A 26230-nucleotide genomic window follows, 5' to 3' on the forward strand; every position below is an offset into this window, starting at 1 on the left:
TATATTCTACAGTATGTATCCATGAGGAAATGTAACCGAACCGTGACATATAATACAGCATGTTTAATGCCTTAAATACTGAACAGACGTGACACTAAACAACTGATATGTTCAACAGCTATGTGTATTTTTGTTCCATTTGTATCTGATCCATCCGAATGCATGACTGTAGTAAGCACCAAGGAACATCCACACTAAATTAATAAAACCTCGTTTCGCTCAGATCCCACCCCTCTTTGTGTGTCTGTCCCATCATGCCCCGCTGTGGCTACACCAGCTGACTGTGCTCGGAGTGCAGCAGCTCACGCGAAGGGGGGTTGTATGCAATCTGTTTTTTTTTTACAGAAGTACGGCTTTTTCCCCCTCATCTTTTTTTCTCTTTTTCCGGAGCACAGAGATCTTGCGATCCAAGAGCTGCGGTGTGCGGATCGTCAGGAAGAGAGAGAACCGGGAGCGAGATGTGGGCTGCCGCTGAATCCTGTTTAAATTGTACGTTTTAACCCCCCACCCCCCTCCTCTCCCCTGTTCTGTCTCCCCCTCTCTCTCTCTCCCCTTATCGTTTCGGTAAGTTTCTCGTTCAGACAACACACGCTCTGTCTGCTTCTTTTGTTTCAGCCGCGGAGGGCCTAGTGTAGCCCTGGCCTAGCTCGCGACAGACCGGCGATAAGGCGCAGACAGAAGCGTTTAGGTCTCCGTCCTGCCTCCGTGAAGTCCGCGGTGTTCCCAACAGTTTGTATATCTCCATGTCAGAATTCGGGGTCGCCTGGCCGCTTTTGAACCTAGCGCACACTTTGTCCAGGAAGCCCTACCGCTGAAGAGCCGGGACTGATGCTGGGTTTTTAAACAGCCCCACACTGTTCCCACGCCGCTGTCAGCAGCCCGAGTGTCCGGCAGCCGCGCCGGGTGCAACAGAGAGGTGTCTGCTACGTCTTTATTTTTATTGTCAAGAATTAAAACACGACCCACTAGGTTCGTCACGGCTTTACTAGGGCAGATAGCTCATGATGCTGTACTACCGCCAGTTATTTAACTGCGAACGTGTCTCCCTCCGTCTTTTTAACGTTTACTTCAAGTAGGATAAGAAGGTATCAGACGGATGTGCTTCCCTTTTTAAGATAATTACTATTTTGTTGATGTTCCCCTGAGAAGTGTGACACAGCTCGTCTGAACTGGAGAGAAGTAGTCGCTTTTGTGTGATGAGCGTGACCGCATATACTGTTCTATGTCTATTAATCGTAGTTTTTAACCGAAGTATTATCTTGATTTCCGTACAGAATAGCCTAATAGGCCTTTGATGAGAGATTTTATTCAGATTCGTAGTGAGATTCCTGTCGCGTATTTTTGTCGGATATATTGCTGTTTCTTTGTAATAGCTGCACCGGGACATGTTATGTAGGCCTGTTCCACAAGAACAAAACGTTTAATTATTCATAAGCTCGAATCGAGTGTGATATTTCAGAAATAACCACGGTTTGTAGGATACCTCGTTGTAAGTAATTTTTCTGGCGCTTTGTTGATTAATCTTCCTCCTTGTCTCCCTACTACCTACCCGTTCATTAAATGCCTGAGCTGTAGTACTCTGCAGTTGTAATCATCCTGGGAACTTTTTTCAGGTTCTTAATTAAAAAAAAAAAGTAATAACACTGTTTTCTAGAGCTAACCTCTAAGCCCAGGATTTCACTTTTGTCAAAAAAATTTGAATCAATGTTCTAATTGTTTTAGAGAAATTCACTGGCAACAATTGTCTGTATCTTGTGTAATTTAGCTAAATGCTTCATATTTATGAGCACTGGTGATGAAAGAGGACTTTTTAAAATTATACCAGTTGTGGGACAAATGGGTATAAATTATATTTTTTAATGCAAGATTTGTAAAGTAGGTGTACATCAGGTTTTTGGCCACTGAAGATGTTTTTGGGCCGTATGTCTGTGTTTATAGATGTGTATATCTTGTTTCAGAGCTGATATGGACCCCCCTCCTTCCAGCCAGTCAGATGGTTTACATCCTCAGCAAGACCTGGCCCCCTGCAGTATCTCTACGGTCTATGACCTGACGATGAAACACAAAGACAGCCTGTTGAAGAACAGCCCAATGGAAGCCTTACACGTGGTCAGTGCTCCCAGCTGGTACAGCATCAATTCAGGCAGCAAAGGGGTCTTCCAGGAAAACAGCTCCGAGCGTGCGCCGCACCCAAGCGATCAAATCCAGCCCGACGATGCCTTTTCGAACACCACGGTCACGCTGTCGTACGTGAGCCGGTCTCACGTGTTTACCCCTCGCGATTCTCTGTCGCCCCTTCCCCAGCTGCGCGGCCCTCCGGTCCACCAGAAGCTTTCCTGTCTCTCTCCCAAGTGTGAACCCGGGGCTCTGGTCTCGCAGGGCGAGGCGGACTCTAAGGAAGACTGGGAGGCCGACGGCCGCCTCTGTGCGGCGGGTGAATGCCAGGTTCTGCAGAACAGCGCGAGGCCGGCGGGTGGAGCTCAGGTAGAGCAGACCACCGGGGCGGCGACAGACACTCCTGCGCATGAGTGTGGAAAGGGCGCTGCCCCCACGGAGCTGGCGCGTGGGCAGAACGGGAGGATGGACGTGGGGCCGTTGGACGTGGCAGAGCTCCAGCCACAGCTTGGAGACCGCTGCCCCGAGGGCACGCTGTCCCCGAAAAAAGATGAGGGTGGCCACATGCACAATGGTACTGACAGTGCGTCACCGGATGTAGGGATCTGTGAGGAAAAGGTGGAAGAGATCCAAGCTGGAGTGCACATGAAGGGGGAGAAAAACCTGTGCAACTCTGAGGTGTTAGTTGTGATTTCAAGGACTGAAGAGCCTGTAGTTTCGCAAGATAGTCCGAGCTGTAGAAATGTGTTGCGTAGTCCTGCAAATGGGGAATACCATAGTCCTTTAGAAGAAGACTGGTCCCCTGCTACCTCTCAGGATAAGATGGAAGATATTACTGTCTTTCCCCAGACGCTGAATTCTCCCAGCTTTGAGAATTCATCAGTGGACGGAGCTGCTGACACAGTGGAGGAGAGTGTAGGAGAAGGGGAGTTGAGTGCTGATCCTGCTGAGACTGAATCTACTGTAGCCTGTGTGGAGAGCTTGACTGCTGCGCAGGACAGATGTAGCAAGAAAAGTGAAGTGACTGAAGATCTGGCCATCGCTAATGGGGTACAGGCGCTGCCAGACAGTATAGCGGAGCTGCCTGGGGAGCTGTCGAACCTTTGCGGTGAGCCGTCAGAAATTAGTTCTGAAAGCGAGGGAAAGGGGTGTGTTAATCAGCAAACATCTGGAGAGTTCTTGCTGAATGGCAACGTCTTGGCCGAGGAGAGATTGTTCGCGAGGAAAAAACTTCCTCCTCGTTCCCAGAGGGGAAGAAGGTTGGAGGAGATTGTGCAAAACATTACCCCATCGAGGCATAAAGCATCTGCTAACTTCCATTCCACTAAAAAAAATTCCGGTTCAAAACCTCTGACCACAGAAACACATCAGGAAGACCAGGTAAGTTTACATGAGGATGTCTTGGAATCTGACACGAGCCAAGATGGCCAAGAGAAGTTACCTGGCCCAGAAGAAGAGCCCTGTCTAAATGCAGCAGCCTCACAGAAGGACAGTCCTGACAAAGCTGGTGCAGACAGGCTCAAAAGCAAGAAGTCTACCTCAGATCAGAAACACCGAAATGTCTCCATATCTCTGCGCAGTGGTGTGAATTCACACGAGTCCCCTGCTCACACGCCCAAAGCAGTGAGGGAAAGGAGGGGTCAATTCGATCGTACACACTCCCCCGAAAAACAGAACCTCAGAGCCTTGCCTAAGCTGAAGGCATGTCAGAAGAATCCCCCAGTGCTCCCTAAAAATTCACCGGGCAACAAGAAAACGGCTTCTGCAAGGAAAACGCGCGTCACCAAGCGGAAGAGGAAGAAACGCAAAATGGGGCAGTCCTCCATGTTTTCTCCAAAAGAGCCTGAGATCAAGCTGAAGTACGTTAACTATAAAGAGGAGAAAAGGGACGTGAAAACGGACAGTTTCTCTCCTTATATACGGCTGGAATTCAAAGAATATGCCATGTGCACAGTCATCAACTACCCCGAGGAGGAGAAAGTGCGGCTTAAGAAAGGAAGAGCGCAGACAGGGCCGGCTTTCATGTCTGGCGCTGTTCCCACCACCTCTTGCCTGCTCTTGGGCCGTTTGAACAGTGACTGGAAGTGGCGCAGCCACCTGGTCTGCTGCCTGTGCGGCAAATCTGCCAACGCGATGGACCTGGGAGATCTGCACGGACCCTACTACCCCGAGGGCTTCAAACCGTCCCCAAAGCCCCGCGCCGGGCTGCAGAGCCTCAAGGATGACGACCTCAGCGACTCGGACTCCTCGTGCAGCGCCAGGGGAAGGAAGCGGAGCCAGGCTGCCGAATCCTCAACCGCCAGGCTCCTCCGAGGGGCTCAGTCCTCGAAGCGCCGCAGGTGGGCTAGCGACGGCGACTGCGTGCGCAGCCCAGTGGCAAAAAAGCCAAAGACGGACTCCAGCGCCGAAGACTGGTACAGCCCTCCTGTGGTCCCGTTGGACACCCGCGAGTACTGGCTTCACGAGGACTGTGGGATATGGGCCGCGGGCGTCTACCTGGTGAAAGGAAAGCTCTATGGGTTAGAAGAGGCTGCAAAGCTCGCGCAAGAAACGGTAAGATCCGCTCGTAGTGTAGGTGGCAGGTTTCATGTCGCTTTTCAATGTGCAAGTCGGTTGAGGAAGATGGAGTTGGTTTGCACGTGGGGAGGTAAGTGATCCAAAATTAAATGCTGCACGTGAAACATCTTGGTTCAGTATTATTGTTTGAGTCTGAGAGAAAGTGTAATTGTGTGCACAGTTACAGGAATTTTGCTCTCCATAAGCTCTTCAGGTTTCTGGGTAAAAATTAATTTCAGTTTCCCAGTTAGTCACTTTATAATTTGGTAACATTTTTCTGTTTCAGTCCTGGTTTGTGATGTCTGTCGCAGTCATAAATTGCTGCAGCTGTTGATGCTCTTTATGTCTCGGATAGCTGTTCTGAAAGTTTGCGGTCCCTCTCACATTTTAGTTATGTCCCCTCCTCAGAAAGAAAAGTGACAGTGTTTTAGAGTGGTGAATCAGAGCCTTATGGGGGATTGCTAATGTTCACTTTTCAGAAATCTGTAATTTGTCTGGCCTGGTCCAGTTGTGACTGAAATAGGACTAAGCTTTGCTTATGTTAATTTAAAACATTTGATCATTCTAAATGATCTTAATGGACCTTGTTTTCTTATTGTCCTTATCTGAGGTTCATGTTCTGGTAAGGGTGTATTGTGTTCTTAGCCATTTGTGTATCGTAAAAAAAATGGATGGGCTGTTTTAGTTTTGTACTCCTTGGTAGCACATCTGCTTTTTCACTCTTACGAAATGCTCACGCCAGAAAGTTACTGTCTTGCATTTTAGCATATTTACTGAAGCCACAGTGGAGGCCCACTGTACTGTGGCTCCATTAAATATTAGTACACCATGTGTAAAGGTACCAGGGACAGAGATTACAGGGACACAGACTCCTGTTGCACAGTATTTGTGTTCTGTGTCACAGTTTCCAGGTTACAACCTCTTGTTCTTTAGAGGCAGTGTGGACTGTGTACAACTGCCCAGCAATGCTGGGATCTGTCAAGATCCATCTTGAAAATGCTCAGCTCAATAGTGTGATAACATTCAAATGAGCAAATGTTGTTGAATAGCATACTCTCACTTGTAACCTTTGTTCTTACTGTGTACAATCCAGCTAAATGTCATCTTATTAGGAATGAATCTGCATAGATGTATTAGTCATATAGTCAGTAATATAGTTTTTGTTTTGTTGACTCCCAGCGTGTGTTAATATGTGTTTTCTTTAATGAAAATAATGCTGCTGGAAGACATTTTCTGCATAGCTAACAAAGCTTAATTTCCCATTAGCTAAAAAAAGGCAAGATGCTTTTAACTCTGAGCTGACAAAACCATGGTTTTTCAGAGCGCTGCATGTGAGCATTTACTACAGTTCACTTCAGGGTTTATAAAAGGGGAAAAAAGTTTTTGAAATTGCATTCAACTCTTTCACAGTGTCAGTTAGCAAAAAGGCCTTTTTGTTTTTTAGGAATGGAATCTTTGATAGCATACTGCAGCTACTTCAGTCTAATTTTTCATTAACTACTTTCTTTATTAATTCAACTGCTTAAGTTGCTGCTTAAAGAATGGAGATGACGAATTACCCTAAGGCCTGTGTTTTTAGATGCCTTAGACTTAACCAGCCTCCTTTTCAGTCTTTGAAGATTTCATGTCTACCTTGAATACTTATCTTAGAACAGGAAGTGGCGCCTGATTCACATTATAAGGTGTTAAATGAATGAGACATCAATGTTCGGATGTGTGTCAAAAATCACTTTCCACTTGGCTTTTGTGTACTTTGCTTTATCTCAATGCAATCTGTTGTTCATGTTGCAGAACTACATGGCTGCATGAGCTACCAATAGAGTGATCAAATGTTTGCTTAATCCAGCGTTGATTAAAAAAAACATCCCTTTGCTTTGCATAAGGCTTTCCCCTAACCAAAAAGAACGATTTTATTGCTTATCTAAATTAAAGCTGTATTACACAGTTTATTAAGAAGAGTACTGTGTGTATATCACCAAGATATATAATGCCGGCCCTTATGTGGATGCAGGAACAGATGCTGTATTGTAATTTACAGCCTTTTCTGAAAACAAAAATTTTTAGGTTAAATATGGAGTCCCATATTTAAAAAAAAATCACTGTTCTCTTTTGTTACTTTTATTTTAAACCTGAGTTAATCCACTTTTACTGACTTGGCCCAAGAAAGTAGTAGTAAAGATGTTGTGCATTAAGGTAAGGTACAGGTTGCCATCTGATGTGTAAGGTGAAATGAACTGTACGATATTTTTTCAATACTGGTTTAGTAACGTTTTGTGTTTTATAGTTAACTGTCCTTTTGTAATAAGTGATTATTTCATATTAACCTCTAATATAATATTTGTAATATCCCCTAGTTTGTCTATCTCCTCGTAAGACTTGGTTACATATTGAAACATTTATAGTTGCAGTTTTGTAAATGCTTAATTCAGAACAAAAAGGTGTGAATCACTATTAGAACAGTTTTGCAATGATGCAAAAAGTTGCTTTTATGTGTTTTTATTCCCCAGTTGCTTTTATGTGTTTTTATTCCCCAAAGGGGCAATCTCTCCCTATAAAGAAATCAAAAGAGGCCAGAAATGAGCACAAACTAAGAACGTCTTATAAATTAATATTTTGGGTGGAGATTACTATGACCTGTCTACTCCAGTATGTAATGCCTATTTTCTATTTCCCAGGTGGTTCCTGGTCTCTTGTCTGTCAGTGTCCTTAATTATTGAGTTTGTCAATTCTTTGCCTGGCGGTATATTCTTGTTTAAAACCTATTATTGTCTCATATGACATTTTTTGAAGGTGTCCCTTCAGAGTTATGCATGGTAGGTGGGGCACACAACTGGTGGAGCGCCACCAAAGGTAGGCTGACAACCCTCTGCAGGGCTCTCTCAGCTCTTAGTGCCACAGTCAGCCCTGCCACCAGGAGGCACACAAGCCGTTGGTGTGGTGCATGCCCCTTCTCCAGTTCTTGTCTGGGGCTGTGCAGACTGATGTTTTAGAATGAGTGTTTCCCAAACATGGGCAGGTCAGAGGAGTCTGCCTACACTTCCTCATTTTCATTCAGTTGAAAAAAACGCTATTGGCTATTTCAGATGGGGAGAGTGTGATGAAATACTTAATGGTAAGCTGATGAGTCCCATCTGCGGGACTCCCAAGTTATCTGGTTCTTGGAGGGTAATTTGAAAAGGAGACTAAAACTGTTCTTAAGTCACACTGGCACAAGTACTCCAGGGGACAGTGGATTCTAACAGTGTCCCCGAGTGGGTTAATCCCGGCCTTAGTCCCATTGCTTTACAGTGTTCAGTGGCCAGTGAATCTGGTCATATACCATATATATCTTGTGATTAATGCTGCTTTAGTTGTTGGTTGTCGAGTGTTGCTTTCCACTGCTCCTAATGGTAGATGGTTTGAATTGTCATTATTTAGGTGTGTTCCTTATGCCATCGAACAGGCGCCACCTTGGGCTGCTTCTTCAAAGGGTGTCCGAGCAAATATCACTACACTTGTGCAGCTCAGTCAGGTAAGTGTGGTGGGCAAGAGAGATGAATGAACAGTAAAGCCATACGAACATTTGCTCCTGTGTTTGTTTTTCAGTGTTCATTCAGGAAAAGGGGACAGTTTCAATGGAAGAGCAGTTTTGCATTGGAAAGGACAGGGGTTTTCATGAATCCAGTCTTCACATTTTCATTCTGGAAGCTACTTAATTCATCATTGCATTAATTATTTGTGTAATTAAACAAGTATTCAAATAGATAATTACAATATTTAACCAAAAACACAGGACTTGGTAGAAGAAGAATTGTTGAATAATTAAAATGAGCTCAATCAAGTAAATTAGGTGGTCAGCTCTGTAGAAACCAACAAACAGACATGCTAAGGTGGGGTGTCTTGGGTGAGGAACTGCTTTTCTCTCTTGCCAGTTGAATATTTCTTTTCATTTTTTCTGCATAGAGAGCTCATTGAGTAGTCAATAATGTTCTTCCTCTTTAGCAAAACAAAGCGTTTTTGTGCAGCTCAAATGTAAATAGATATCCAGTATAAGTCTCGTTCTGGAGAAGGTTCTGATACACATGCACAGCCGCACTTCCAGGACCCTTAAGTTTGAAATGCTTGAGACAAGCCTGGTGATTAATAAGTCTCAGGAAAGTAGTTGAGGAGGACACACCTTCGCAGTTGATGTAAGACATGATCTCTTAACAGCTGCACTGAGTAATGTTTGAGAAAGGTACAGCAAACACGTTTGAGCCTGCACCTGTGGTGCGGAAGGGTACAGATCTAGTTTAAACAGACTGAACCTGTTTTTTTCTTTTTGCAAGTCAGACCTGAGTTTCCTGTCATACCTTTGCTCTGCTGTTGTGACCTACCAAGGTGACATGCTCAGTTGATGCCGGTTTGTGTTCTTCAGCGTGAGAAGGTCAGCCTTCCACTGATGCAATCTGTGCTGAAACGTTACCAGTGTTTCCTAATTCTCTTCCTGGTTTTTTTCCTGTCTTCCCAGATTGTGTTCTCAACGAAGAAAACTTCTCAATGAAATGTACAAAGCACAAGGTAATATCAATACCACTTGTGAATTATCAGGTTTTCCATTACTGATATTGTACAATTAGCCACATTATTATAGTGAAATTTGTGGTTCCATCTCTGTGACTGATTGCTTAAACTGTCCAAGAAACACAGTCCTTAAGGTGCTTATTAACAATATGGGGGAGGGCCAGAGTGCAGAAGTGGAAATATTACTGTTTGCTTTTTGTCTTCGGAGTATCTTAAAATCTCTGTTTGAGGTTAGACAGCTATATCAGCCCAACCCAGATTTTTTTCCATGATGTAATCAGTCATTATTTTTACTGTTGCAGAAAATTGGATCTGTAGATTAAAATGTTGCACCATTTTCTTGAGTCTCTTGAAATTCTTTCTTGTTGGTATTTTGAGAGCCCTGTCTGATGTGTTTTTTCAGTGCTAGATTTTGACCATTTTTATTAATCTCTTCATATGTAACAAGACACCTGTTTAACTCTACATTATAGCGATTATCTTGAATAATTATGAAATTGTGAACTCCTTTGGAACTTTGGTGTGAATTTTCAGTGCAAATGTGTACACATTTGTATGTATGTTCCTTTAGTGTACTTTGAAGAGCTTTTATTTTGCTTTTCTGAAAACAATAAAAATTCTGAAAATGCTATTCTGAAAGTAATTTTAGTGTTGATGTTTCTTTCACTTCATTTCCTAACCTAGTAGAGAGTTTGTGAAACTTTTTTTTTTGCTTTGAGTTAAAACAAAGCTTGTGTTCCGGTACCTTGATAATTATCGTTGATTTGCTTGTGGGACCTTCTAAATTAGCCAAGTGCACCACGCACTCTTTTCTAACGAGTGCAGTTTCGCAACAGGAAAGCCTGATTCGGCATGCAGATTGCATTATAACAGGTGGACAAAATGTTGCCTGATCGGAATTCTGGCATGATGCAATTTATTCTGCACTCCTAAATTCGACAACTAAACTTAATGTTACAGTATTTTTTTAGGCTTAAAGTAGTTTAGATTGTTTGCCAAATACATGTTAAATAGCAGGAAAGACATCATGCTTGCCGAGACGAGATCCATTTGATGTGGCTTTTAACTGCGTCTTTTTTTTTCCCTCACCAGAACAAATCCTTCAAAGGGTCTGCTTCTGTGAACAGACTGGAAAGCAGGTGATGAAGTCAAGCAAAGGAGAAGCTATGCAAGGTCAGCTAATAGAATCACAGGGAATATATTTACTCATAACCTCAGAAAAGCACACCACAAAGACGATGAAAAACGGTGGCTGCTGTTTGGGGAATTTCAGTGCATGCTATTCCACATCTTCCAAAGTGACACTGAAGAGCAAGTGTTCAGTAATGAAATGAGATTCTGTGGTCTCCATGGTAGGCTGAAAGCTTTGGTAGAGAAAAAAATATTAGAAGTCATTTTATTTGATCTTCATCCTATAGGTACTGTAGGTAGATATTTATTCCTTTATTTGTAAATTTGTGGTCAGCGAAACCCTCCTGCAAGTAAAAAAAATTTGACTTCCTGGTTTCTCCAAATTGTCCAAATTAATGGCTTGTCAGTCTGCCATTTGGAATTGATTTTGTGAATTGGCACACCTCGCTGCTGTGAGCCTCACACTGGCACAAGAGAGATGATGCCTACCAGAGATGGTGGCACTCTTCCCTCTGGAGTGGAATTTCTAAACCTTTGTCCCGATATGGGTACTTGGCACACTGTGCTGCAGGAGGTGCTGTGCTTTGAATGAGGTGTTAAACTGAGCTTCTCACTCCTCGTTCATTAAAGACCCCATGGCAGTGTTCTTATGATTACAGGTGTTAACTGCGGTATCTTAGTTAGAAGTTCTATCTGGGGTTCATGCAGTCTAGCCTCAGTAATCATCTACTTGAGTTCATCTAGTGAAGCAGTTTCTCACTTCTCCACCTGATCTGCTGTGAAGAGGGGCAGCTGGCACATTACCCAGCGGGGAATTGCATTTAAGGGTAGATGGTTCTAGGTTTCTTTCTCATGTCTAAGTGTTATGGGATCCTTAGTGATGGAGAGCAGGGTGTTATGTATTATTCTGAAGGTGATGTTCTCCATGCTATCCTTTATTTTGAATGTGTTTCAGTAGCATTGTTTAAGTCGCAATCTAAATAAAAACCTAATGGCACATTATTAAGTTTTATCTCTTCCCCATCTTTATTTTGCATTTTATCACAGAGTGACTATCGTAATACTGTTGTACTTTATGCAATTAAATAGATTTATTTGAAATAGAAGATGCTCATCTAAGGGCAGAGCTATACATGGGGTGGTGGCGTGTAGATAGTATGTTATCTAATGTACTCAGTCACAGCTGTGTGTGAAGTTTGGAAAAAGATTAAACTGAGAACCGTAACGTAATGGTTGTCACAAGTGAGATCAAGACCAGATGCCTTCAGGAGACTCCTTTTATGCCTCCTGCCTACTCAGCTCCAGCTATTGGCCACCTGAGCTCTGTCCCCTTGGGACTTCTACTTACAGTCTGCTTAGGGCCTTGTCTGGACTCACGCTGGTCAGTGCTCTCAGCCTGACTTCTGAATGAGTACCATTATTGGGCAGGCAGCTTGGAAGTGCTCAACGGGCGACAGGCTGATTTGTCTGCTGCGGAAGCTTTTGAAAAATTACTTTTTTGTTATTTCTAAGCCACCATCATGGTTCCGCCATTGAACCTTGCCGTGTCTGCTTTTCTTCTTTTTTAGCTTGCGGAGAAATCCTTTCGCCTTCTGCCTGTTTAATAAGTAATTTCCTCTGTCTCTTTCTCAGATAAACTCCATCTCTGTGACAGTCTGCAGGCGACGTCCTCTCCAGTGGCTGCCAATGAATTTGACAGTATAGAAAGAATGTTCTTAGGTTGGGTTGCGAGGGTTTGGTTGAATGCAAACACCTACAGACCTTAATTCAGACTTTTTCCCTTCACGGCTGGCTACTCGAACAGGGCGAACGTGGCTTTTGGAATTGTCTCCAGCCTTCGGAGAAGTCGACTTTCCTGAATGATAACTTTTCCAAAAATAAATTGGTGGTACATTTCCTTTGGGTGGGTGGTGGATTTTGTTCCCAGTTTTGAAATGAACTGAAAAGAAGGGAATATATGCTGCCCAAACATCAGTTGTTAAAATTGATATATTAAGTCCTTGGATTTTGAATACTGCCTGAAAAAAGTTAAGGCACCATGAATGATAAGATGCTTGGCCCAGGCAGACATCATGCACAATGCTTTTTAAATTTAGCTCTTTATTTTGTGTTAGTAGACATGCTGTCATATGAAATTGCTGTAAGAGCTGTAAATAATCCCTCTCCGAGATTTCTTAAGCTGAAATGTATTTTAATTAAAGGAAAATCACTTAGCTCTGGATATTAGTAAGTCTGATGTAGAATTATTTATTAGGTTTATTTATGTTTTTTTATTTGTGTCCTTAATTTGCAGTGATAGGTTAAATGTACAAGTTTAAAAGCGGGTTTTCTTTTTTAAAAAAAAGACTGAAACCGAGAATATTTCTTTGAACTGATTTGGACTCTCCATTGTTACAGTGTAAAACCTGGTTATAATATCAGAGTTGTTTCCTGCTGCTTAATATGAAAACTATGAATTTCAGCCCTTCCAATAGCCTTAGTGCAATTGTGCCTTGACTCTTTACTCAGATAGGTGTCATTCTGATATGTCACTGTTGAAATGTATTGCCTCAGATTCCTTAGAGATAGAGGTTAGAGTTTTAGCTCTTAGGCATGTTTATATTTTGAGTGTTTCTTTTAGCATTTATGGAAGTTTGTAAAGCTAAGTGCTGTAGTAAACATTGGGATGTTTGTTCTTAATTAATAGGAAATCTACCTCTTCACCTGCAGGTAGAAATATAGATCAGTGTTAACACGGTCAATCAGGAGACTGTAAATTGGACATTTAATAATTTGGATATTATACATCCCATTCTTCTTTTTCTAATAAGCTTTTTTACTTAAAACTTACAACAAAGACAAATGGTGCTGAACTGCAAGAAAAACTTGTTGAATGTCTTAGGACACCCTGCAGAAGAAATAATTGCTTTAAATAGGAGAAATATTTAGGAATTTTGACATGGTTATATAGCCCAATTTCCCTGTCAGATATTTTTTAGATTATTTTTCCCTGTCAATTTCCCTGCATCTGATGGGGAAAGCAACCTGGGTTTTAACTACACTGACAATGGGAGGTATTTGGCCTGAAGTGCTGGATGTTGGTTCTCTCCGTAGGGAAGGTCTCCCATAAGTTTTGTATTATTTCTTATAATTGCCCTTTAGAAATAGTCGCTTCCATCTTTGCCTCTCCACTTTTGCTATGGATGTGTGAGAGATGTCAGGAATCTTTACTACAAGAGGCTAGCTAGCTGCAGCCCTCTTTTTAATAACTTATCATATGCAAAAGGATCGAAAACATTGATGTCACACTAATTTAGACATTAGATCTTACCATGATTTCATAATTAGAATTATGTTTTTCTTAGGAAATTAATATAGTTGAATGAAAATGTTTAGATTACCAAATTGCAAAGCCCAGTGATAAGATGGTAGGTTTTATTTTGGCAGAAGGTCAAAGCCCTGATGGAAACTGAGTTAGCAACCATTACGGTGTGTGTCAATTACAAATAGTGTGCAGATTCTAAATTGGATTTAATCCATTCCTGTTTCAGCGGGAATTCTCTGAAAGGGATTTTTTATATTAAAGAAAATCTTGGTTGGAAAGCTCTGCTTTGGTTTTGCTACCTTAGCTGCTTTGGTGCTTTCAAGCACCCCTTATTTCCACTAGCCACTGACAATGAACTTAAAACAGTCTGGATCCTGTTTTTGAAGAACATTAGAGCGCTTTTGTATCAACACTGACCATGAATTGTGTTTCTCAGTCTGTAAGTTGAACATGGTACAGCATGTCACTAGTTTTCACCACATGCTGTACTGATTACTGGCAGGACTTACTTTTGTTTTCTCTTGTGAGCACATCTTTAAAAAAAAAAATGATTGCCAGCAGGTCTGTATTGTATTCAAAACTTTTTGTAGCATAGGGGATTCTCTGAAAGCCAGCAACCAGTTCTGGGAGTTGAAATCAGATCACTCAGCCTGGGTGGCAGATGGAAACAGGACAGTACTGTGCAAAATAAATTTTTCTTTCTGTAATTCTCAATGCCGTTTTATTTGATTTTTCCTTTGTGCACAGTGATGTCAATACATCCATCCATCAGGTGGAAACACTGCAACGCCGGGTTGGAAGAAGGGGTGTACAGCAGTAATTCTGCTCTGTTTACCAAGGACAAATTGAAAGTTAGCTGCAGTTCTCAGTGTCCTGTAACTGAGACGTCTGCAGCCTTACAGAATAATTTCGATTTTGTTCACTCACCCCAGTGAAAGCTGTAAACAACTGGTGCGGCTGCCATTTTTGCTAATATTTTTGTAAGCATGCACTTGAGCTCTGCTAGTGTAGGTAAACGGTGGTGGGGACTAGCCCCTATGAGCTGTAGCTGAGCATTTCTGCTGTGGCCCCAGGAGTACAAGCCATGTGAATTTTCCAGTTGTAAATAAGTGGTTTACATGCAGAGCAATGTCTACAAAGCCCAAAGAAAACATTCAGAGCCACTGTGGAGTTGTTGCGGTAATGTTTCTGATATTACTGCTTTTATAAAAGTCTTGCAGTTTCTAGTGGTGTCAGGAGGTTTTCTCTCTAAAGCGTAACTCGTAGTTTGTTTTTGACCCCTTATAATGTACTTCTGAGTCCATCACTTACACCTAAAACCTGGTCAGTGCTCAGCCACAGACGTGGATTGCTAGCCTACTTATTTGGTCCTCTTAGAATTGGTTCTGCCTGTGGACAGTCAGGGGGTGTTTGCAGGCTGGCTGCTATTAGTCACAGATCATTCATTCATGCTGCAGCACCTGTTTCTGCAGGACTTGATGATAACTTCACAATTGTTTTTAATCGTGTAAGGAGGTTAGCTAGAACATGTCAATCAGTAAAATAACACTTGAAGTAATTTGGCCTATGCTTGAAAGATGAAAAAATACATAGATATGGCGGTTGTCTTTTTATTTTTCACCCTTGATGGGGTTATCAATTTTACAGTACTGTGCAGAAGTTTGGGAAATTTCATTAAATGTATAAATGTGCTTTAAACAGAATAGCAGAATAATGGTGTCAGATGTGGTGAAAAGCTGTTTAAAGTGCAGAGTGGAAACTGGGATTCTAAAAGAGCTGGAGTGAATGTGGTTGAGGCCAGTGGAAGTACCTGGAGTTTGAAAGAAGAAAGAGGCGTCTTAACAGCCCAGACATCCTAGTGGGATAAGTAGTTCAAGTAGACACACACCAGAAGAAGGCTCCACAGCCAAAACATTGTTTCCTTTCTTCTCTTTTCAGCATGGAATAAACCTTTCACTTGATCCTAGTGGGATACTGTACAGCAAGTTAAGTGTAAGATTAAGTATAAAATAAGATGGAGGCAATCACACAGAAAAACAGGTGGACTTACAAAGCACTAAGCACAACTGTTGTGCTGTTTTAGCAGTCTGTAACCATTACAAATTGTCACCATAACATGTTACATATAATACTTGGAAAGCACAAAAACATTATAAATAGAATAACATTTGCACAATACAACATATCGGAATCCATTCTGGGACAAGATGGCACAAACAGATTTACATTTACGTTTGGTGTTATTTGAAGTGTTGGAAAGGAAGTATCCATTTTTAGTATTATGTCATTTCTTTTCATTTGTTGTTCAAATGGAAGTTATTTCAGATAATTTATTTTAGGGCCTGGGTAGTTTTCTTCATTGGAAACAACAGGAATATCTTCAGCTTCGTATCCCATTCAGTCCACCTGGTGCCTGGGCTCAGCATCCCCTCACAGATACTAGTTTTATCTGGTTTAGGGAAAAATGAACCTTTGTGTGCTACATCTCAAGATCTGAGAAGTAGCTGGCAGGTCAATGTAGTTTCTAGTTTTCATAGAATCATGCCTTATCCAGAATGTACTAAACTGTCAAGAGAGACAGGACAAAGGTGTGATGACTTCAAAAGTAGAAGGCACTTCAATTTAAGGACCCTTATAATCTAGATGAGACTGCTTTCTCAGTACAGTGCAAAACCAGGAAACCATCTTTGGCTTCTTGGAAAACTTTTATGAAGAAACATGACTGTTGTTGTTCCCAGCTCTATGCATAGGGTTATGGTGGTTGTCAATATTTGTTCCTGCTGTATCTGTGAAAGCAGCACATACAGGTACCGATAGATGGGCAGCAGGACCCCCTTTCATCTGTATCTGTAACTCTTTTAATTGTTTCAGTTTTGCATTGCTTCAAACAGTGAAAAAAAACTACATTAACCCACTGTTGCCCTCCTAATTAATTATTAATGGAGTCCATTATCACTAACTGGCTTTTGTGCTGCACATTTTGAAGGGGTGAAAAACTGATTAACAGTTTGGATTATAAAGGATTTCAGGTATTATGAGGAAGCTCGGCCAATGCAGTTGAATTACTAAGCATTAAGCACCAAATATGGAGGAGGTAAAATGCATGAACTGCCCATGACAGTTCCAATTGATTGCAGCTTATTTTTTATGAGCAGGCCTCTGTTTATGAAATGTATGAATCACTTGGTGAGGGATATGTCACTGGAGCGTTCATGAAGTAGGTAAAGATTATATGATTCTGTAGCTTCTGTTCAGTTTTGTTTAGGAAGTCTTAATTTATTCAATAGCTGTCTTTTTCTCATTACAAGTTGGGTAGTTTTTTATTTTTAGTGAAGCACTAAAGAATTGACAGCCAACGGTTCTAGTTGTCTCTCAAGTTCCTCGCTCTTTTTATGTGGTCTTACAAGGCCTTGCCAGGTGTTTAACAGTCTTTTCTTGTGAGAATCTGAAGGTTGAGCCCCATAGAACAAAGGTAATTTTGGCACCTTGTGTAACTTCTCAATCTATTTTTTATTCTGAGATATTGCTGAATGTTCTTCAATAAGAGGATTCAACGAAGCAGTTTTATTCTAACTGCACACTGGAATTTTCCCCTTTAAAAAAAGCTTGAGAATTTGCCGTTCAAAAGCTTTTTTTTCTGTCTGTATATATATTTTTTTCAGTGTCCTTTTGACTTGCATAATCGTTGTGCAATGTTTGTATTGAAATGTTGAAGATGTTGAGCACTTATTCAGGTTTTTATATTCTCAGATTTGAGTTTAAGAAGTGCTCTGACCTCAAAGGTGTCAGTTCTGCTACCTTCTCTGTTGTGATCATGTCCCTCTTTCATCTTGTGGTCAAATGGAGGGATTTGAAATAAAAGCAGAAATTTTGAAGAATCTAATTTTAAGGATCTTACCCAGCTTTGCCAGAAGAGTTGAACTGATTTGTGTAAACCCATTTTTTGCCAACACGTTGCTCAAGATGTTCTAGTTCAATTTAGTAGATTTTTGGTTTTATATTAGTTTGGTTTATCAAAGCAATATGAAATCTTAGTAAAACCCACAATCAACCTGTATAAGAAATTAAAACTGTTTCTCAGTGAAATTGAACTGACAGGTTAAAGATGAACTAGACTTTAAAATATTGTCAACTCCTGACTGTTCTGGATTTTAAATTGTTAGATAACAAAATGGTTATTCCCTAATTCAAATGAATGCCTACTCATCAAGGGAATTGAGCTTGTATTTATTCTCCCTACTGACGCTCTTCATCAAATCAAACTGTATTGATAGTAATGTGGGATAAAAGGGATTGTTTAATTTTTTTTCCTCCTGATTATTTTGATTTAAACAGAGAGAGAGTACAGGAGGAATGGACATGGAATGGCATAACCATCAGTCTGCAAGCTCTTAGTATGGCTCAGCCTGACAATTCTAGCCAAGCAGAATTTGTCATTTTCAGCTGCATTTCATTCCTGCTCGTTAGCCATCCTCTCTAGCAGTGCCTCAAGGGCAATGTCTGTATAATACAAAAGGTGACCAAGCTTTTTATGTTCATGATACCAGAATTGCAGACCTAAGATACTGTGTTTTGTTTCTTCTGTATTTTTGTTTTAAAGAAAGCATGGAATGGACAACTTGTGACCTGAGAGTAAATTGGTTCCTGAGAACTTCCTTAATTTATTCCACACTTTCTAGTGATGGACAGGCAAATTGTTTATCTGGATTTGGTGTTTGCAGAGTGTTTTACATTCATTAAGAAATAACTGAGAATAGTGGTTGAATTATTTTATTTTTCTTTTAAATCATGTTTTAATGACTTAATGTTGCATATTGAAATGCAACAAAGTCCTCTAAAATGAATATGAAGATTTAAAGAATCCCATTATTGTATTAAAACCATGGACTGCCTTTCATTGACGGCGCTGTGGTGACTTTCAGCTCAGTGGCAATCCATAAGCTGTAATAGAACAATGGAATACAGGAGTCGCTGTAATTGTGATGTTTTGTTAAAAAAAAAAGTTTTGCTCACTCAGCCCTAGATATGTTTCATGGCAAACCAGAGAGCAACCCTTCAGTTTGCAATTAAAAGAACCGACTGAGCCCCTGCTTGGCCGATGGCCTTTGTATGCCCATCAGCCTTTAGGATGCGATGTCTTGGGTAATCATGGATCATGGAGACATGTAGGAATGCTACTAACGCTGAAAATTGGAACCCAAAGATCACACTGCCCTAATGTTCTGCCAGCTCTCCTTGTTGATTTCTGTCCTCTATGTGACATTTCCATTTTGAATGGATATTTTTTTTTTTTACTCTTTCTTTCAGTCTCCTCCACATTCCTTTAAGCAGGAGAACTCTATAGAACACTGTGTTGTTCATTAGAAACTGACAGATGCTAGGAGAACATGCTGAAAGTGAAAGCATCTGGGCAAAAAAAGGAAAAATCATAACCCTTTTTATATTGTAACTGTGTATAACTGAAACCACTTGGAGAATCACTTTACACATTGTATTTTATGGCTTTTTATTTTTTTTAAGTAATTATTATTGTACTGTTAAATAAAGTGTTTATCTTCAGTCTGTTTTCCCAGTTTGTGGTATAGACGTAAGGCACACAAGTCCATGAACTAATGTTCTCAAGATTTGTTAAAACATTACATAACAAAGGGCTGTTTTGTAGATAATTTTAAGCTTTGGATCTGGTTTTGTGATCTTCTCTGTTTCCGATTTGTGAGTGGACGTCTTTTGTACTGTTGCATACATTGAGGATGACTGAAAACAGCCTCAGTGAGACACCTATTCAGACTGAAAGCTACTGCCGGACATTTATCTGCTGTGATCACCTGTAAACGTGTGAGTGGGGGCAAAAATCAATTTAATTTTGATTTCCAAATGCTTTCCAGCTGTGCCAATGTCAATTTACACAGATGGTTTGAAGCATTGCTTAAATGTGCACACATTAATATTATTAAATGGCTAACGATAGTCTGTTCTCTCACAGGATGAAGGTCTCCTTGCTGAGAGACTTAGTCATAATGCCTCACAGTGGCTGCGGGAGCAGCAGATAACACCTATTGAATTTTTACATTATGCTATTAGAAATGTCAAAACTGTTTAGGAACCGTAGCTCCTACAAAATTCAAGGGTTTATATCTTCTGCATAATTACAGTACTTTTCTGTTGATCACAGTGAGCATCCAACCTTTTTACATGGAAGGTAATGGTGTCCTAGCCCAGGCTTGCTCGCACAAAACGGGATGGGGACAACAGTTAGGCCTTGACAATCAAAGTAGATGCTACAGATTTCTTTTGATCTGTTACTGAACAATGCTAGGATCTGTGACAAGACCAGGGTAAAGTAGCTTTTGGACAATGATCTTCGCTCTTCTCTCATAACAGACTCTTGCCTGTTGGCACAGTATGTCCTCCTCACTTTATTTTCCTGCGGGACTTGAATCATCAATCAAAAGTCAAGAAAATGATCCTGTTTCCCTACTTAATCTTCCCTGACAGCAAAACACCCATTACCGCTACTTAGGATATTTGAGCTTCCATCCCTAACAGATTCAGCAAGTCAAGCAATTGCAAACTTGATTGATTTTCCAGGGGGCTGTTGCATAGCAACAGATGTGCTCTAGAGTCTCTCAGTCCTGTTATTTTTTAATCTAAATTTACAACATGGAAAGCATGAATATTCATCCTAACACCATAGATTGATGTAGTCTTTTGAAACTTTGTTCATTAACATACTGTACAAGGTCAAGATCTGAATAGCCTTAACACTGAAAAGTATCACAGGAGTTGTATATATTAGTCTTATGTACATACAGTATGTATGGAAGCACAAAACTCACTTGACGTGATGCAGTTTTATCTCCAAAACTTCTAAAATCACTTCCACAAATCACATCCATCATCCACAAGTTGATGAAGTGCAATAGTTAAACCATACTCACTCGATGACAACTTCAAGCTTTTTGATCACTCAGTCATCCTTACATGCCCTGATTAAGAATTCCTGCTGAATTAGTATGCTGTGAAATGTGCTGTTTAAAGTTTCCTTGAGTAGTTAATCCCAAAGCCCCATGATGCCGTTGAGATACCTGAATATTTTGGTAATCTGATTTTTCGGCCTTCTGCAACATTTCTGCCTGAACATCTTGTAGCCCAGGCAGCTGCTGAATCTCTTCTGAGACCATTTCTTCGTTGCAGCCTTATTTTATGTCAAACTAGTGGGCACTTTTGATTTAAACTTTGATTTTGTAAATCACTCCATAGTTGGCGCCTGTGAAGTCCTTGTGTTCCATTATCCTTTACAATCTCCTGAAAGAATAAGGGAGATCAGGGCAGAACATGTGAGCACAGATGTGTAACTCCAGGACTCCAGTGTTAGACCAGGACACACAATAACATCTGCTCTTCCCAAATACCTTGATTTGGATTGGATGCTTAATATCCACACAGCTGTTAAGCTGTTGTTTCGTTGTGTTCCGTGAAAGAGGGCACAGCCTAGCCCAGAGGAGAAAGCAATTTGCTATGGTTTGCAGCCCAGGGGAAAGTGCACCATCTATTGGTCCATTGTAAAGCATGTAAAGGTGTCCACTAGTTATCAGAAAGTTCCCCAGTTCATGCCCAGGCTCCGATACTGACTTGTCTCTCTGAATGGCTTTTCAATTCTCCTTGTGCTGTATCTTTCAAAAGAGAGGAAAGGTTTTATCAGATACATCATAGCAGCAGAGTGTAATATATCATTCATTTTCTAGTCTCTCTAGGAAATACGGGCTACTGATAGTGGACTCTTTTTAATAGTGTGCACTATCCCAAGGGCTACATACCTGCAGCGAACTCAAGTCTAGTTATTTCTTGCTGTGCTTATTTTACTAATTGCCTATGATACCTTGGTATGCTCTCCTGTTCTTGGGGTTTCCCATAAGGAGGCAATTCTGTGTTCTGGCCACTACACCTGGCTTTCTGAGTGGTCATGGTAACTAGCAGCCAATCAGTGAACTCTAGCTACAGATGATGGTGTTTGTGCCCAGCAGTTCATGAATCAGTATAACTGCATAATAAATGTTTTGAAGAAATACTGTTGATGGGGTGTACCATTATGAATAAACTGCTAGACCCCTAACAATCATGTTGACTCCTTTAATTCAGAATATGGGTATGCAGTATATCCATTACATTTGTGGAAGATATTTGTTTAGCTTTCAAAATCCAGTATTCATTCATTAGCTGTAGGAAGAATAACAGCTTCAAAATGACCGCATTTCAGCTACAAGAAAAGGACATGGCCAGCAATCCAGCAGGAGGGAGGTTCCAGGGAAATTTATTTGCTGAGGATCTTCTATGACATCCCACACTCAGATGCGTTTTGAAATAAAGTTCTAGCTGTGGCACAAGAGTGCTGTACATGTACAGTATTTAACTGCCACATTTACCCCCTGAGCTCTGGGTACCTCTTGTTAATTGTTACAAAATAACAGGCAAGAAGTAATCGAGTCTTACATGGCAGGGGACTTCTGTTCTCCAGCACAGCCCTGCTGAAGTCTATCGGACTCATTGACAGGACACACAAATACATGTTAACAATAAATAACACAATTATCCAATAGGCACAGCAGTTACACTACAGTCAGCTATTTACAATCGGTAGCTTCCTGAGTTATAATTCCTACAGACCTGTGAAACAGAATTCTGCCACTGTAGACCAAAAGCACAAAAACACCATCTTCAACAAGCCAGAAAAAAATGCTTCTTCTTAAAACTGGACTCTATTCTGTACAAGTCTTTCTTTAACATTCTAAAAGTTATTTTTCTAACCTGTAGTTGCAGTTCATTAAACTGTTTCTTTAACTGAATCCTTTTAATTTTTAATTATTTTATAAGTGCTTTCTTTCTGCTTTGATTTTTCTTGATTTAGTGAAGTGTATGGACCACTGCTTTCTAGACTTTAATTTGACTTTTTTGCGGTGTGATTCTGTTGTGTGCTTCAAACAGAATATCTTTAAATTCTTGCCATTCATTCGATGCTGGTGCTATATCTATATTATATCAAAATGCTTTTCTTAACATCTCATTCCTTTATAATCTGTTTACCTGAAATTATTATTTTTTTTGTGTACCTGTACAGTTTTAAAATAAATTTGAAGGCATACAATATCCTAGTGATACCTTTCCTTACTCTTGCTCCTGTTTGAAAAGATTTGATCACTGCTGGCATTATCTCTATGAGGTCATCTGATGAAGTAAGAAATCACTAGCTTTTCTGTTTCAGTGGCTGATATCCAATCTATGTGAGCAGAATTAAAATCTCCCATGAGATTCCACTTCTTCCTCTACATACATTCTTTGTTTCATTATACAGTGTTGAATTGCAATTGATCTGAATACTTTAGTGACCCATAGCACACTCCTAACAATATGCTTTGGAATATTCATAACTGATACATACAGATTCTAAAATCCTTGATTCATCTAGATTAAGTTCCTGTATCTAATCTATGCTATTTTTGCTGTACAGTGCTACACCTCCACTTCTTCTATTTTTTCTCTCTCTCTCAAGAACACTATATGCTATTGCTACTGTATATTCATCACCATCACTCCTTCAGCCATATTTCTGTTATTCCTGTTACATCATAATCACATAAGATAATATAGTAGCTGTTATCTCTGGCATTCGTTTAACTTTCATTTTGTTCTTAATATTCCTAACATTTACAGTAGTTGTAAGCGTTTAATTTCCTGGACATTTGGTGTTTTGTTTCTCCTTAGGTTCTCTTTTCAGCCCTGCTCTTTTTCATTCACCAGTAAAGCAGCTTACATATCAAGGTTTTAATCTCTCTGATAGCCTGGATTTACCCCCTTCAAAGGCATATTATTATAAACTGGTGTGGCACAAGTGGTCTTTTTCATATTAAACTGCCAAAACCATATTATGGAAGAGTCTAGTATTCCCAAGTGCACAAGAAGTTTGTGATTCCTTGAAATGCAAGATACCCTGTAATTTTCAAGCAAAATTCTGTTTGTTCGTGTTAAAGGGAGTCATGGAGCATTGTTTGAATTCTGTTTTATTCTAATCTATACTTCCCATGGTTTTAAGGGGAGATCATGCTTAAGATTTAAAATGATGGCCCATCAGCGAAGGAGGAAGAAATGGCTTTCAAAATCTAATCCTTGTGAGTCAAATTCTGATATCTTTCTAGCTACTGCATGTCAAGAATAATTATTAACGTTTTCCTTTATTTATTGATTGCTGCTCATTTCATTTATGCATTTATTCCCTTGGAAATCCTGTTTTATTATCAACTCTGATGTGACTGTAAAATAAAAGCTATTAAAATAGGTATTAAAAGCTCTTAAAATAGTCAAATATTAAATACCCTTATGTTTGTTTGTCAGGAATACTGAAATCTAGCAGCAAGCACAGAGGCAAAGCCACAAAAAATAGCATACATAAGACACTTTTCAGTGCAAACTGAAGGTGGGATTCCATTGTGAACAAATTTGAACCAAATCATCTTTGAAAATCAGTTCTGTTTCTGTCATACATATATCAAAACTCATTTGTTGAGTTTTTAATCCCTTTCAGTACATGTACTGCATATGTGTACATTATATACTGTATATATACTGACCTCCCAAAGTACTGGGACAAAGACCTTACTGCAGCCATTTTGAGTTCATGCCTATGCTTGAGGTGTTTGGACTTCAGTTTTTCTTCACCACACAAAATGATTACTTGATTGGATATAACTCTGGAGATTGACTTGACTGGTCTTAAAATTTACACTTTTCATTGTCATCGTCTTGCTGCATGGTGAAGCACTGCCAATATGTATAGAAGCGTTTTCTTCTACTTAAACAGGCAAAATGTATCTGTAGACTTCAGAATTAATTCTGGTGATGTCAACATTAGTTACATCATCGATAAGACAAGGGAATCAGTTTCAGAGGTGGGCAAACATGACCAGACCATTATCTCCATCATGCCACACAGATGAGCTGGTATTCTTCGGACCAAAATGCAGCTGCTTTCTTACCCCACTCTTTAAACTTTCTATCATTTTGGTGTCATCTATAAGAAAACATTTCCAAAACAAACCTGACTCATCTTTGTACTTCCAAAATAATTATTTTCTGACTTTTCTGTTCTTGGCACTGATGAGGGGTTAACATTTTGTGTTGTAGTCTTTGTGAGTCTGCTGTCTTGGTCTTCTGTGAACTGTGGATTTTGATACCTTAACCCCCTTGGATATTGGAGGTTGTTGGTGGATTCGCTGACAGTTATTTAAGCTTTTTTTCTTGACAGCTCTGTCAATTTATTTTTCAGCTGCAGATGTTTTCTTTGATGACCTGATCTTGGTGGACTGGAAAGTATACCTGTGATTTCTTTTTTGTCAGTATACAGTGATGTGAAAAATAAAGTACACCCCCTTATGAATCTATAGTTTTACACATTTAAGACATATCTGACCTTCATCCAGTCCACACCAAGTCCTAACAGTAGATAAATCTTACCTCATGTGACAGATAATACACACAAATTTTACATTGTAATTATTCATTAAACAAAAAAAAATCTACCAATATTCAGTAGCCTAGCATTCAGTATTATCAAGATGTATTATTAACAGATACTCTCTTCTTGAGTATCTGTTGATTTTGGTACGCCCTATATCTGTGCCATGTTGGGGATAAAATTTTTCTTTCAGCTTTAAAACTGCTTCAGAAGTTGTTCTTTAATAGAAAGTTCTTTGATTTTCTTTTTTACTTTTGGCCTTGGACTTCAAACACTGAAGTCAAAGTGAGATAGCATTTTCACATCTCTTAAATGAGCATAATTACCCAACAACCAAGAACTGAACAAAAGGAAACCCCTGACAGTTCCACTTTTTTCCTAAAAAAATGAATTTCAATTTTACCAATACGTTTAACTGACCTAGGAACTGAATACTTTATTAAATAGGAGCTACCCAATCATATTTTATATTAGAAACAATTATTATTAGAGATCATTGTAAAAATCCCAGTTAAAACTTCATGGTCCCAATATTTTTTTTTGGGGGGTACTATATCAAACGTTAAAAAAAAACAATAGTCTGGAGAGTTTAGTTTCCAATCCAACTTCTCCAAGAGTTCTGGGCAAAGACTATAGTTGCCACATTTTCCAAGATTCAGGTTAGGCTTAGGGTAAAGGTTACTGCTTAATTGTTTTACTGGATATGGGCAAGCACTGAAAAAGTAAATTTTGTGACAAAAAACAATTTTGGGATTTACTCAGAAGTCCTTGGAGAAACCAGAATTGCCCAAGCAAAATAAAATAGACAACCAGATGTGGCCTGTAACGCATATATACTGTATATCAAGAAAACAAGGTGCTTATGAAGTCAATTGTAAATTGGTCTACAGTATATTACTTCAGCTGTGTTCTGAGTAGTGTGCACAGTAGATCATTCAAATTTCACACATACAAATGGCACCATGGGGAATGTTCTCGACATGAACATGAGAAAACAGACTCCATCACCTGAATGTGGCCACCAGTTCTGTACCTGACTGTTTACTGTATGTACTGCTTAACTGCAGCTCTGTGGT

The 26230-nt window shown here is 40.1% G+C and overlaps 1 protein-coding gene across 4 annotated transcripts; it reads left to right on the top strand.

The window, feature by feature from the left end:
• The first annotated feature begins 261 nt into the window (after positions 1-261).
• Positions 262-19207, top strand: LOC148652523 (uncharacterized). 4 transcript variants are annotated; one of them, XM_088599364.1, is made up of 6 exons: positions 262-564; positions 1959-4668; positions 8089-8182; positions 9161-9210; positions 10306-10386; positions 11977-19207. In XM_088599364.1, exons 2-5 carry the CDS (start codon positions 1966-1968, stop codon positions 10354-10356), a joined length of 2898 nt encoding a protein of 965 aa, XP_088455490.1. In that variant the 5' UTR covers positions 262-564; positions 1959-1965; the 3' UTR covers positions 10357-10386; positions 11977-19207. The 4 variants fall into 4 exon arrangements, with proteins under 4 accessions (XP_088455490.1, XP_088455489.1, XP_088455491.1 ...); XM_088599363.1 differs by having other exon boundaries at positions 262-489; XM_088599365.1 differs by lacking the exon at positions 262-564 and adding an exon at positions 606-916.
• Positions 19208-26230: the final 7023 nt, after the last annotated feature.

The sequence above is a fragment of the Lepisosteus platostomus genome, chromosome 11 (genome assembly GCF_059453375.1).
Source record: "Lepisosteus platostomus isolate fLepPlt1 chromosome 11, fLepPlt1.hap1, whole genome shotgun sequence".
Lineage (NCBI taxonomy): Eukaryota > Metazoa > Chordata > Actinopteri > Semionotiformes > Lepisosteidae > Lepisosteus > Lepisosteus platostomus.